We start from the raw sequence: 13,036 nt of genomic DNA on the forward strand, positions 1-13,036 counted from the left end.
GGGCTGGGTCCTTCCCCACCAATCACTAGTTAAGACAATGCCCTACAAGCAGATCTTACAGAGGCACTTTCTCAGTCGAGGCTCCCTCCTCTCAGATGACTCTAGCTTGTGTCTAGTTGACCTGAGGCCATCCAGCACAGTGTCCCATGGGTGACATAACATCCCTTTCTGCAAACCTGTTGCCTATTTTCAATCTGATTACTTCTCCAGGACAGCTCTTCGACACCCAAGTTCCCGGGCCTTAAAGGGCAATGGTGCAGTTTTATGTCAGTCTGCCTGTGCTCTTCTGTTTCCCAATATAGAAAATGGAACAAGAATTCTGCATTTGTGGTGTGGATACTCACTAATTATGAGGCAGAAACATAATCTGCTGAGACCTGAAATGGAGGAGAGCCGCCCAGCTTTCCCTCCATGTCACCTACCATTTCCCACCGTAGTTCTCCGAGAGAATGGCTATCATCCTTTCCACAGAGCCCAGGATGGCGCGGTGGATGATCACGGGCCTGTTCTTCTCATCCCCATCCTTACTGAAGAAATGAAAAATGCACATTAGGTATTTCCCTAAGGCCAGCAATAAGTTTATCTCCTAATCCTATAGTTAGTATTGTCTGTTATTATTATTATTTTTTTTGGAATCTTCATTAGGAAATTGCTCTTATTAGCAACTTTCCTCAAGACTTTGTCTTATTCACTAACCTTCTTCATTTGTTTTTAAATCACTTTATCAGAGAACACCACAAATACACAAAGGCTGAGCAGCACTGTGACCCCCACATGCCCTTTCTGAGCTTCACAAATGCCCCTCACAGACAGTCTTATTTAACCCAGTTCTCCCTGCATCCACTCCCCCATTGTAAGCCTTATTTTTCCAATATACTTCTGATATAAGTCCACCAGTCAAATTTACCTCACAGACCAACACACCATCCTGACAGAGACTTTCAAGTTCATCATTCCCCAATAGGAAAAAACTATGATGCCAACTGTGACTGCCAACTTCAATGAAGCGAGACTCACCAAGACCTGTGTGCACACCCTCAGAATGCAAAGCTCGGTTCATTCAGCACACATAATCCATGACAAAGAAGAAGTCCTTTTGAGAAACTTTTTTCTCAAAATTATACCAGCTAGCTACTTCTAAACCACACTCGAGACAGACAAATCAGAGAGAGCCTCACTTAGCCCCAATGCACATGTGTCAAAACTGGACACGGTCACTGCTGAACACTCCTGCTGATGGGCACTGCAGGCTCAGGCAGAAGTCTGTGCAGTGTGGGGAGGGGACACTCAGAAGCAGCTTGAGCTCACTCCTATCCACATATGCAGATGTCACCTACTCCACACATGGAGCAGTATGGAATATTCCTAAATGTTCTTGGCTGTTCTGTGTGGGAAATGGAAGAGAAGTAGGCTAGCCTCTGTGCAGGCTTCTGTGTGTCCAACATTCTCTGTCTCATCATCTTCTTCAACTAGTGACAGAAAGTTATGCTCAAACACTTACATTATCCAACAAACCTAGAATAAATGCTGAGTCCCTCCAAACAATCGCAGTGGATTAGACTTTGTATGTAAATTAGGAGACCAGTAACTCTGCCATGTTGATTCTTCCCATTCCAAGAATGTGGTTCGAACCTGTCTTGCCTTTGATACAATCTCATGATGGAAGCACCATATAAATATCACACACTCTATCCTCCCTGGCATTCCGTGCCACTGCTTCTGAAATGCTTGTCTTGTTTCTCCCAGAAGATGACCGCTGACATGCATGGAGGTGGACTGGACATCGCGCTCTAGAGTCACTGCTCTGAGGTCTCGCCATCTGAGCTGCAGGATTTTAGACATGAGAGCTTGTACAAAGCTTTAGCTATCTGCACTCCTGGGATAATTCTGGGCAACAATAAAACAGGCAATATATCCACTGCCTTCCTGGTTCTGGGGAGATGCTGTTGTTTGCTGATAAATGTTCCTTATCATAACTGGGAGATTTATTTGCATCATTTCATAGGATGGCTGCTGAGTTTTACAGATGCCCTTCCTCCAGGCTGTGCACAAGAGGTTAACATGTGCTTCCATAGTGAGCCCCCTTGAGATCTTAAGATAAGAAGTCACGGTGATGCTTCGCTCTCCTGCTCCCTACGCTTCAAAAATCACACCAGTCCCTTCTCCAAAATACACAAAACACCGCCATTTGGTTCATCTCTCTGATGCCACTTGCTTCTAACCATCACCACACTGATCTGTCTACGGACCAATGCTCCCCTAGTTTCCACCCTCCACACACTGCTAGGGCGATGGCTTACCTGGATGATTGAATTCCCCTCCACCCCTCCCTCAAGTGAAAAGGGATTGCTTGTTTATTATAATAACCCTGATAGGAAAATTATGGGATTTGAAATGTGACAATAATTTTCCTCCTAAAGGGAAACATATAACTTGGGCAGTTTCAGTGGAAACTCTACCAATTATCTGTAAGAGAAATAACACCAAATTTACCTCATCTTTTCCAGAAAACAGAACAGAAGGGAATATTTCCCCACTTGTTTTAAAAGACCAGCATCTCAGATACTGAGATCTAGCAAGGCTGTTACAAAAAACAAAGCTCCAGACCAATTTCCTGTAAGAACATGCATTCAAATATTCTCAACAAACTAATGGCAGGCCAAGATCCAAGTAGATCTTATCCTAGAAGTGGTTAGAGTTCTAAATAAACACCGTCCACCATAGAAATAAGCTAAAGAAAAACAACAGAATTCTGGATTAAAACAACTCTTCAGCCATTAGAAATATTGGGAAATAATTGGGGGGTGAGTGTTGAATCCGAGGCCTGGCAAAAGCTGAGCAAATGCTCTATCACTGAACTCCACCCTGAGCCAGGGAGAGGTAGATTGAAAAGGTCTGACAAGCGGTTAGGTCAAGCAGGATGCCCCAGGAAGGGACTACCGTAGGTCTCCTCGCACAGCTAGCTTAGCTCTCCAGACAGCAGGGCCACCACGTGTACTTGGTGTCGTCCACACAAAGCTACTTCCTTTTCCATGTCTCTGCCATATTGAGAAGCAATAAGAGACCTGTGCCAGAAGCCTGTGCCAGGCTGTTTGCACTTTAGAACTGCCAGAACTTTAGCCAAATAAATCTCGTTCCTTTATAAAGTACCCAGGCGTAACTATTTTGACCTAGCACTATAAATAGATGAAGAAAAGCCCCATATTACAGAGAAGCCAACAAATGTATAGTGCATAGCATAGACACTAGAACTCGACAGTGCTTATTTGTGTATTGCCCATGATCTTACGAAAAATAGTGAAGATACTAGAATCACTCACCTAACATAAGTAAGATTAAACCTAATGGGCAGCTGGAAGTCCAGCTGAATTGTAGCACATTGATGGTATCTGCCAATAGCATCTTTAATTTTTATGTCGATCTGTAAATTAAGAAATGCTTGCTTAGAGACAGTTTTCATGTTTTGTTTTATTTTTTTACCTTCTCTTTTTTTCAGGCATATGTTCTACTTACTTTAGGACCATAGAATGCTCCGTCTCCTGGGTTCATTTTCCATGGTTTCCCAAATTCCATCAAGCTGTTCTGCAGTTGCTATTTTTTTTTAAAAAGAGATCATTAGAAACTTCTGCTTTATTTCATATTCATCTTTTTGGCTATATAGCTTACAACTATCTATACAAGCTAGTCACACTCTACCTTCATTCAGTACACACTCCCAAGCATCTTTTGCACTCTACAAATTGCTGAGTGAGAACAATGCAGAGATGACCACAACAGTTCTGGCTCTGAAGCGTATGTCCCTCTCAACTGTGGAAAAACGCACTGTTTCCTAAGTTGTTCCTTCCAGAGCAGGCCCTGTGTCCTACACACTGACAGCAGTGGCTCCTAGTTCGCTTCTCTGTTGCTGTGATGAGACCATGACCACAACCAACTCGGGGAACAGAACAGTTTCTGTCATCCTACAAGTCCCTGGCCACAGCCATCATGAAATGAGGTCAGGGTAGGAGCCAAGAGACAGGAACTGAAGCAGAGGCCATTGGGGACACTGCTCACTGGCTTGCTCCTGGGCTCGGATTCAGCTGCTTTTCTTGTACCTTCCAGGCCCTCCTGCCAAGGGTGGCACCATGCTCAGTGGGCTGGGCCCTCCCACATCAGTCAGCAATCAAGAAAATGTCCCACAGACATGAGACATGCCTGCAGGTCAGTCTGACGGAGGCAATAGCTCAACTGAGACTCTCTCTTCCAAGACACGCCTAGGTCTGTGGCAAGCTGACAAAACAAAGCAGAACACTATGTCTCCCAGTAGTGGGCCTGAGACCTATGTCTTCTTGTAGGTGGGTGAGTCTGAGAGCTTTGGTCCTGCTTCCCTTTCTCACTGTGGATGGTGGGTAGGAAGATAGAAACAGAAGACTTTGCCACCGCTTCCCTTTGTGTTTCTTTGACCTCTACTTCAGTAGGTGGGGAACCCTTATGAGTTACTGGGTATGAGGATGGAACCTCACTTTTGTCTTCAGCCTAAGCCAGTTCAGGCTTTGGATGCAGCCTATGGTGAAGATTGCTTGGCACTTATTTTTGGTGAAGGAGTGTCCAGATAAATACTAACAGAAGAAGCTTTGGGCCAGTTTCTCTGGAGAGCACGAAACAAAATATGTCAAAACTCCACCCGGGTTCCCGTCATAACCCCATACACTGGTGCTTAGGAGGGATTTGACAATTGGTAATACAGGGGGTCTTTGGGAAGTCAAGGCAACAATAGTACCTCTGAGCTCCAGGTGGAATCACTAAGAAACTGATTCCTCGGGTCATGGTGGGCTTTTACAGGGTCTCATTCATGACATGCTCTTGACAGAAAGAATTTCATTCCTAAGATGCCAGCAACACCCCTAGTGGACCTAACTCTACAGGAGCAACCTCCCCTTGCTTAGGACCAGGAAAAGCCACCTGCATAGAGGTACTTCACAGTCTTGGGAGTCCCTCCTTGACTGTACTGTTTCAGTAGGAGGAGGGATACTAGACAGAGAAACTGAGGCCCTGTGACAGCATTGGAGGGTCCCAGAGTTCCTCAGGCAGGCCACGGTTTGGAGAAGACTATGAAGCGGAGGTCACTGAACTGTTTTCAGGCTCCGGGAAGAGGATGAGGCAGCACAAGGGGAGCAGAGCTGTTGTGGAGAGGGCTGAAAAAGCTCCGGTGGTTTTTAAGCCATCACAGAGAATTGAGAGGACAGCAGGGAAGACAACAATAGACTAAACCCTAAGTGCTCATTTCACTGGCTCCCAGACCATCCAAGGTGGTCACTTGGGAGAAAGTCCCCAAAGCTGAGGAAGTTCTATCCTGTAACTGCCATGCTCCTGGGAGACTTCAGGCTTGTCTGCTAAACTTTAGCCATGTCAATCAAAAGGAGTAAAACTGTCAAGACCTCCACCTCATTGTTTCCATGCCAGACCCATCCCTCCTTTAGTCCCTGTAACCCATCCCATTCTGAATGGCTGGTGATGATGACAGAGACCAGCTGCACAGCTGCCTGGCACAGGGCCCACCATTAGTTCATATACATGAATTCACTTAAGGTCCCAAGCACAGCCTTATGCAGCAGGTACTGTCGCCTGTGTGTAGCCACCGCCGACACATCTCATTTCAGTCCTGATGCTTAGAGAGACGCAATTCCCCGCAGAACTGACGTGTGAGAAAGCAGAGTCACTGAGCCATGCTTTGAACCCTCTTTTCTCTTTCCACTTCCATGCGACTTTTAGGTAAACCAAGTCAGCATCCTTCCCAGGGCAGGAGACCTCAATGGACTTCGATCCTCCACTCAGTAGGCAGGGAAGAAGAGTGTGGTTAAGGCACAGGGCAGGGGTATGTGTGAGGAGGAGACCCCATTACAGCTCACGCCTAGCCTGCGTCTGTGCACCTTTACCTGGCATCCATCTTCTCCCTAAGTGAAAGCAACCGTTACACTCTCCATACAGTGTCCCCCATTTTCCTGCCTCCTGGTGTATGCTTAGCACCTGTGAGTGTCCAGGAAGGGTGGACTAGGACTGAAGACTATAAACAGAATCCCGCGTGAGCTTCAGAGGGTAGGGCAGATGGTCACTGCAGCAGTGAGAACCAGCTAGCCACACGCCATAGTCTACACACTCACTCCCCAGGGAAGAGCATTTCCTCAGACATGCGGCACTTGGCACAGTGCTTACCCTTTCAGCTTCATCCCACATCTCAACCTCTCCTAGGAAGTGCTCAGGCCGTGTTGACAGGTTTAATTGAAAGGAGAAACCGAACGTTGAGTAAACAGACTGCAAAAAGTGCAAGCACCCCTTTATCTCTTCTTCAATCTGAAATAAAGCAGTTGAAACACTCACAAAGAATGCCAATTTAAATTAATTCATGGCATTTTAAATGATACATTGTTTATGTTAAATAGTAGTCAAATCAGTAGTCAAACTGACTTGAAAAGCTTTTTAAACTTTGTATGTGAAAGTGAGTGTTTGCCTGTATGTATGTGCACCACATGCATGCTTGATGTCTGCGGAGGCCAGACGGTATCAGATCCCTTAGCGATAAAATATATAGCTAATGTGGATGTTTGCTTATTTGCTTACTTATCTCTCTTGCATCAAGAGATTCCCCAGGCTAATAATTACTAGTAGAATCAATGAGAGGTAACATTTATCTTGCTCCTGTTTAGGTTTTTCACAAGTGCCCACCATTGGGTTGAGGAAATTCTCTTCTCTTCCTTCTTTCTTAAGGGTTTTCAATGAGAAGTGAATGCTGGGTTTTGCCTGATGCATCCACTGATAGAATAATATCGACATATGCCGTCTTTCTGTTTTAAAATTAGTTCTATGTGTATGAATGTTTTGCTTGCATGAATGTCTTACAACATGTGCACGCAGTGTCTATGGAGGTCATGTGGATGCTGGGGACCAAATGTGGGCCCCAAGAATAGCAAGTGTTCTTCAGCTTCAAGAGAAATTTTCTTTTTTTTTAAAGTTAGATAATATGATAAATTACAATGGTTCATTTTGTAATATTAAACCTGCAGAAATCTAACATTATATATCTTCCATTTTTTTGGGACAGAGTCTACTTGTTTAAGATGCATTGTTCTTTGTGTGCCACACCCAGATCAGTCTTTTCTAGAAGTGTCTGTGTTGGGTTTTGTTTCAGAGCACTGAAATCCTCCTAGGATGAGCTAATAACAACTTCTTCCTCCTCAGGTTTCTTTAAGATTCTGTCTAGAATTTCCTTTAGTGTTTGGAGCCAGTGAAACAGACATGCACTGTCAGTTTAATTTCTTGGACGGCCTCAAGGCCACTAGTTGACTTCCACTTGAGTACAGGCTGACAGTTTGCAGTTTGCAGAGATTTGTCTACTTTCTGAGTTGCCACACTCATTGGCATAAGGTTATTCATAGATTTGCCTGAATTATGTGACTTTGGACTTTGGCGGCTCTCTAACCAAATCTTTAGTTTATTTATTTGTTGTTTAATGAAGTCTTTCTGCACTGATAAACACATAAGCCTTATGTCCTGTGCATCTGCGGAGTCTGCACCAACTCACACTTTTCCTTAAGTCTTACAAATTTTATTGATCCTCTCAGATAACCAGGTTTTGGGTTTTGTTGGTGTTCTCTTATATTCTTTTGTTTTCAGTTGGCTCTGCTGTTTCTGGAACTATGTCAGTCTGAACATCCTGGCAAGGAGCCTGTATCAGAGGCCAGTTGTGGAAGAGGGGTATGAGGCTGCTCGGGCCTGGCTCCCCAGGGCCTGCCCTGTCCTGGGGAAGCTATCTGTGTAAGAATGGGGAGCAGATTCTCTGGCTTGGTTTCCCAGGACTTTTCCTGTTCTGGGGAGGCCAGCCATGGAAGAAGGGGGTGCAGTTTTCCCGTTAGGACTCAAGATCCTTTCAGGGTGTACCGCATGACCTAACTTCCTCCAATAAGGTTCTAATTCCTAAGATTTTCACCAAAAGCCGGGGGCCACACCTTCAGTAACAAAGTTGAAGAGGAATTTAAGAACCAAACAATAAGTCTCTTGTTTGCCCATTGTCTTAGATAAGGTTTCAATTGTAATGAAACACCATGACCGAAAACAACTTGGGGAGGAAAGGGTTTATTTCGCTTACACTTCCATATCTCAGTCCATCACTGAGGGAAGCAATGGAGGAACCTAGAGGTGGCAAGTGAAGTAGAGGACGTGGAGGGGTTCTGCTTACTGGCTTGCTCCTCATGGTGTGCTCAGCTTCTTATAGAATACAGAACCATCATCCTAGGGGTGGCTCTGCCCACAGTGACATGAGCCCTACCATATCAATCATCTATTAAGCAAATTAATCACAGGCTTGTCACAAGCCAGCTGGTGGAGGCATTTCTTCAACTGAGGTTCCTTCATCCAAACTAACCCTGGCTTGCATGGAGTGGCCATAAAAACCAGCCAGCACACTCATTATCTCTCTGTTTTCTTTCTTTGTCTTACACTGGATGTAATTGGCTCTTTTTGTTTTCCTGGTTTCTTAAGTAGAGGCTGGGGATCTGTATATGTCCCTGTAGACATCATACTAATGGCATCCCATAATTTGTGATGCATTTGTTTTCATTTTGTTACATAGATCACATTTTCTAATTTTATTTTATATTTTTCCTTTGATCTATGGAACATTTAGAAGTGTGTTGTTCAGTTTCCAAATAGGTTTCTGATATTGGTTTTTATGGTGATTTCAGTAGTTAGAAAACATTATATTTTATCAACTCCTTTAAGTTTCCCAAGACTTGCTGCAAAGTGTAGCATCTCCTGGCAAACTTTCCATGTGTTGTTGTTCTATACCAGGTCAAACTATCAGTGTTTATCAGTGATCTTTGCATGACAATTTTAGTTTGAACTGAAAATATAGGACTAAGTTGCAGGCAATACATTGAAAACAAACACCCCAAGTTCCCTTAAGATACCCACGTGTGGAGCTGGAGTTAATAAAGTGAGGGAAAGCAACATTGTTCACTCTGGGAAACCACTGGCCTCTTAACTCTAAACCAGAGGACCAGGTCTTGCTCAGTGAATGGGCAGGGACAGGGGCAGACCTCGCACTGCACAGCAGCTGGAGGAGACGGAGCTGTGGGTCTGTGAGCCAGCCCTCCCCGGTGTCCTTGCCTACCTGCTCCACCATGCAGAAGATGTGAGCATCATCCTGCTGGAAGCGCCTGACTCGGGTTAAGCCACTTAAAGTTCCCGAGAGTTCATTTCTGTGAAGAACTCCAAAATCAGCAAACCGGACAGGCATTTCCCTCCAGGATCGTGGGCGATGGGCAAACATTAGACTAGAAAAGGCATGGAAGGAACAGACTTTACATGATGGAGAGAAAAGTGATCATCTTACACTCTGAACCTAAGTCTCTAGATGCACAAATGCCTCATGATGGCTCTTAGATCAACAGGCAGTTTGTTTCTCCAATGATTATTTTTTATTTATCTTTTTGGCCCAGAGATGGAACCCTGTGCCTCACATACTAAGGATGTGCCACACAGGTGACTGACAGCCCTAGCTCTCTTCTAGGAAAGACAAACTGTGAGCTGCCACCACCGCAGCGCTGACAAAGAATCCTGTCCACACCATCTCTTCCTGAAATGCGGCCCCGTCAGATCATCCGCTGACCAGGGTTTTGTGCATCTTATTATAATCAGCCAAACAGTGTGTAAGAATTAAATAGTTGTGAATATGTATATATGATGTATAATAATTACAAATATAATGATCTGTAATATCAGTGCACACCATTGCCCTCTGAGAAGTGCAGAAAATGAGAATTCTGAGCTAACATTCCACGCCTGCAAAGACCAGGCACACTTTAACAAGGAACTCCATTCTCTACAATGAAATGACGAGGTACAATGACTAATGGCCTCCACTCTCCCCATGACAGGAAATCCCTCTAAAGAGCAAAGGAGTAAAATGCAAAGCTAACTCCAATGAGGTGCTATGTACACGTGCAGGGTCCCCTTCATGTCTAGTACTCACCAGTGCCCTGGACAGTTCATGGGTTTGAGGGCAAAGGTGTCCTTTTCAATATCAAAGGTGAACATGTTGTTACTGTAATGCTGCCAGTGGCCCGAGGTTTCCCAGAGTTTGCTGTTGTACATGTTAGGAGAGAGCACTTCCGTGAAGTTACGCCTGTGATACTCCTCCTTGAAGACAAACATGGTTGATGTTAAAATCTGCCAAGCTAAAGCACAATGCCAAGCAGAGTAATACTGTGAGCAGCTATTGCAAAACTCAAGGCCCTGTCTTCCGTTAATTCCTGTTTCCTCAGGCTCAGGTGTTACAGGTTTAAGGTGGCAGCTTCATGGAGTATGAACACAGAATCTGCATATTTCAGTAAGCTTCTCATTGGTACATTTATTTCACAGCACACCACAGCCCTGCCTTTGGACATGAAGTATCCCCTAGAAGGCTCGTGTGCTGAAGGTTTGGTCCACAACTGGCAGATTCAAGCATTGAGATGACTGAGCTGTGAGAGCTCTGACTTCATTGGTGGATTATCTCGCTCTCAGATTCCTGATCTGATGACATTGTTGGGGGTGATGGAAACTTTCAGAGGTGGGCCTATTTGGAAGACATACATCCCTAGGATATCTCCTTGGGGTCTGTGTCTTCTGAAACTGGTCCCCTGCACCTCTCTTTCCTCTGTTCCTGGCTGTCGGGAGGTGAGTTGACTTGTTCCTCCAAGCCCTTCTTCAGCACAGGCCCCAGAAGGCAGAGCCAGCCAACAACGCTGAGAGTCAAATTGAGTCCTTCCTCTTTTAAACTGTTTCAGGTATCTTACAGAAGAAAATTCAACCAGATACAAATAGTATAGACGCAAATGTTACAGTGCTTTCAAACTTAGTAACTATAATGCTATATACAGTTACTTATATTTATTTATAGTTCTTTCACTATAACTAAAAATTTCTAAGTCCTATATTCTTAATCAATTCTAACACTTTCACCCTATGATTTAGAAGACCTAATAATTTTAGAACTTGTATATCTGAATGCCATGATCCCTGTGATAGCATTGGCCCATTTAGTGTTAAGTAGAAATAAAACTGAGAATTTTAATTCGCAATACATCAAGTAGTAGACACTAGCCATAGATGTTTCTCTCATTTCTTAGCAGCTTTCTTCATTAAATCCGTGGGGCTAAGAGAGGAGAATACCCAAATATTTTTAAAGTTTTATTTCTATTTTTAAATTTCAACATATCAATTTGGTTGATTATTCCTTAGATACTCTTAAATCATTTGTAAATAATTTAGTGAACACATGACACAAATTTAAACCACCATACTTCACAAGCTAAAATATATTTCTCACATATTTTAAAAAAAGCATACTTTTATGATGGAAAGAGTTGCCCCTGATGTTTTCCATCAGAACTCATTTCCCAGTGCCATGTGGACATGCTGGACCTCACGTGAAGGAAGGAGATGCTTGCTTCTTTGGCTTCTGCCTGCCCACCCACTGAGCTGCCAGGCCAGTCTTCTGTCCTTGGACTGGACTTCCATTGCCACCTCTCTCGATGGCAATCCCGCACAGCTAGTCTCCTCCTCTATGACCCAATAGATCTAGCTCTCTGGCGAATCCTGACTAATGTGTCTCTTGGTTTGACCAATGAATAACTTAAGATTCCAAGAGCAAAGCTGGGGCACTTGCCTCTTTCCTGCTCCTTCTAGGCCTTGAGTTTATACTGGCTCTGACAGTGTTTTCTATATAAGTTCTATTCTGCTGCTTTCAGCACTCTGGGTATCTCTGCTCCTCTCCCTCTTCAGCCCTAACAGTGAGGGTGAAACAACGCCCCCTTGGGGCATCCTTGTGTGTGATATCATCCCTCTCGTCCCTCATGACTAGACAGACTCCTCCGTCACTATTTCCTTCAGCGAACTCTTCAGCTAAACCATTGAGTGCACCCCTCAGGATCCTCATCGTGGAAAGGAAGTAGTTTTTCTTTACATTTCTTTACACATCTGCAAAGAAATCCACTGCCTCGATGAGGAAAGAGGAGGCCTGCAGGCTCCAGGGGGTTAGTCTGACGATGAGAACCTCTCCTCCCCTCTACAGTTCCTAATCATGCCTCAGTGAGTCAGGCAGATCTGGAAATTCAAAACACATGACTGACAAGATTCATGAAGGGAACCCCACACAATGCTAAAAGAAATACAAAAATAACAGTCACTAAGAATGGAAATGGGTGTGATGTTTTCTTTCTCTTTCTTGTGTTTATTTTTATTTTTGTTTTTTTTGAGACAGGGTTTCTCTGTAGCTTTGGAGCTCTTATAGACCAGGCTAGCCTTGAACTCACAGAGATCCGCTTGCCTCTGCTTCCTGGTGCTGGGATTAAAGGTGTGCACCACCACCACACTTTTTCTTTCTTTTTGTGGTTTTTTAAAGACAGGGTTTCTCTGTGTAGCCATGGCTGTCCTGGCTCTCACTCTTTAGACCAGGCTGACCTCAGTTGCAGAGATTCACCCGCCTCTGCCTCTGAGGGTCGGGAATAAAGGCGTGTGCCACCACTGCATGCCTAGGTTGATGTTTTCTTCTAAAGTTCACCATAGCTTGCCAGGAGAGCCTGCACTGACTCTTCTAGATATCTGCTAAAGTAAAATGAAAACTTACACTCATACAATAACCCACTCATAAATATTTATAGAAAATTATTTCCAATTACCTAAACTGAAAACAAATATCCAAATGACCTTAAGTCAGGAAGAAGATAGATAGGCCATGGTGTGTCTGGACAACAGAACACCACTTGGCAGTAAAGGGGTAGGCCACTGGAAACCTGACAGATATGTGAAGACAAAAAAAAGTCATTTCTAAAAGCTTATCCTGTTATAATTCCATTCCTATGCCAAAAATCTAGGGATAGAGAAGGAATCCACTGAGTTCACCTAAGATGGGGGGTAGGGTAGGATTCATCTCAATAAGGTTAGCTGGAGATCATAAAACCGTCCTATATCCTCATTGTCACAGTGGTAACAGAGTTCACATGTTATCAAAAGTTTATAG

General features: G+C 44.0%; 1 protein-coding gene across 1 annotated transcript in view; it reads right to left on the reverse strand.

The window, feature by feature from the left end:
• Positions 1-13,036, reverse strand: part of Tars3 (threonyl-tRNA synthetase 3) — a 45,229-nt gene that overhangs the window by 5,913 nt on the left and 26,280 nt on the right. Inside the window, exons 11-16 of the mRNA XM_041658859.1 lie at positions 10,007-10,173; positions 9,146-9,308; positions 6,193-6,330; positions 3,514-3,591; positions 3,321-3,421; positions 423-527 (exon numbers count right to left, since the gene is read on the reverse strand). Of these exons, the coding sequence (XP_041514793.1) occupies positions 423-527; positions 3,321-3,421; positions 3,514-3,591; positions 6,193-6,330; positions 9,146-9,308; positions 10,007-10,173 (752 nt within the window). The remainder of the gene's footprint in view (positions 1-422; positions 528-3,320; positions 3,422-3,513; positions 3,592-6,192; positions 6,331-9,145; positions 9,309-10,006; positions 10,174-13,036) is intronic.

The sequence above is a fragment of the Microtus oregoni genome, unplaced genomic scaffold (assembly GCF_018167655.1).
Source record: "Microtus oregoni isolate MIOR12 unplaced genomic scaffold, Mior012 000000F_ref0000247, whole genome shotgun sequence".
Lineage (NCBI taxonomy): Eukaryota > Metazoa > Chordata > Mammalia > Rodentia > Cricetidae > Microtus > Microtus oregoni.